Genomic DNA, 1298 nt, shown 5'->3' with positions numbered 1-1298 from the left:
TAACTGTCTCAGATAAACAAATGAAGATGAGTTTAAAAATATTATTTTTAATTTTACAATTTATTGCCTATTGTTATAGATAAATGTAATAACCTTTAAACCGTTTTATTTTGTTTTGAACATTCACTTTTAAATTTTATGCAAATTCATAGACTATGAAGTATGAAAATAATGAAGTTAAATTTTTACAAAACTTTGCCAGATAATAAAACATTTCATTTCTACTGGAATAAATATATTTCCCCGAGTGGAAATTACCACCGAAAAATTTCACTTTTCTCCGGAATTCATCGGGAAGTCATGAATTTTGATCACGAGATCGTCTTCAAAACATCGAATTCCCTCGAAAATTATATGTGGCTCTCTGGGGATTGGCCTTTTTTTTATATGACTGTAATCGCAATGCAAACATCGAGTTCTCACAAAATTTGTTCCTGTTGCGATTTTAGGAACAACTCCGTGAATTGTCATGCTTTCCCGAGTTATTACTTCACAGAATAAACTTCATGTTATCGTATTGATTCCACGTGCGATTCCACAACCCCCCAAAGTCTAACTAAGCTCAAAGTACGACTAATTTAAAATCAATCCCGCACCGGGGTTTCATCCGGCGAAGCCACTTTAAAGGTCGAATTTCGAAAGCAATCTGTAATAACGGCAATAAACCAGAGTTCCTTAACTTTTACCCTTACATTGTTCACTCACCTTCGAACTTCTCGTATAACTTAAAGTCCAACTTCTCAGGTACGAATTTCGGTTTGGTAACTTTAGACTCCAACTCCGCCTTGCTAAGAGTCAGGGACGCCACCTTCTTCAGCACGGTGCTGTCCGAGTTGGATTTGGCTATGTCTAACGGTACGGACATGTGTCGCTTGTACCCCGGGTGGCCTAAAACATGGTTTGGAGATGAATTCCAAGATAATTGGTCAGATAAAAATTTGTTCCAAAATGCCTCCTTACAGAGATACAGGGTGTTGAACTGTTAACAGATTGTCGAAAAAATAATTATTGTTATTGCAAAAATCGGAAAATCATTTAAAAAATTGCAAAAAATAATAGTTTATTTGTCAATTTATGTCAGACACTTGAATAATACATAGGATCTTCATACTTTTCCCAATTAAACTTCTTAGTGCATAGAATCATCACACCAAAATTCATCCAATTCGGTTTGATAGTTTTTACATAATAATTGTTTAAATTTTTTATATTTTTTAAATTAAAAAATTTTCAAAATCAAATTTCTAAAAATCTAAAACCTTTGAATACTTGAAAATTTCACCACAAAAAGAAGAGCT

The 1298-nt window shown here is 33.3% G+C and overlaps 1 protein-coding gene across 1 annotated transcript in view; it reads right to left on the bottom strand.

The window, feature by feature from the left end:
- Positions 1-705: 705 nt before the first annotated feature.
- LOC111692661 overlaps positions 706-1298 on the bottom strand; it is a gene marked incomplete at its 3' end in the record, with an annotated part of 8999 nt that continues 8406 nt past the window's right edge. The window contains exon 2 of the mRNA XM_023456741.1: positions 706-888. Within this exon, the coding sequence (XP_023312509.1) occupies positions 706-888 (183 nt within the window). The remainder of the gene's footprint in view (positions 889-1298) is intronic.

This window comes from Anoplophora glabripennis, unplaced genomic scaffold (assembly GCF_000390285.2).
Source record: "Anoplophora glabripennis isolate ALB-LARVAE unplaced genomic scaffold, Agla_2.0 scaffold2499, whole genome shotgun sequence".
NCBI classification, from domain to species: Eukaryota; Metazoa; Arthropoda; class Insecta; order Coleoptera; family Cerambycidae; genus Anoplophora; species Anoplophora glabripennis.
The sequence above is the reverse complement of the archived record's forward strand: the minus strand, read 5'-3'. Positions and strand labels throughout refer to the sequence as shown.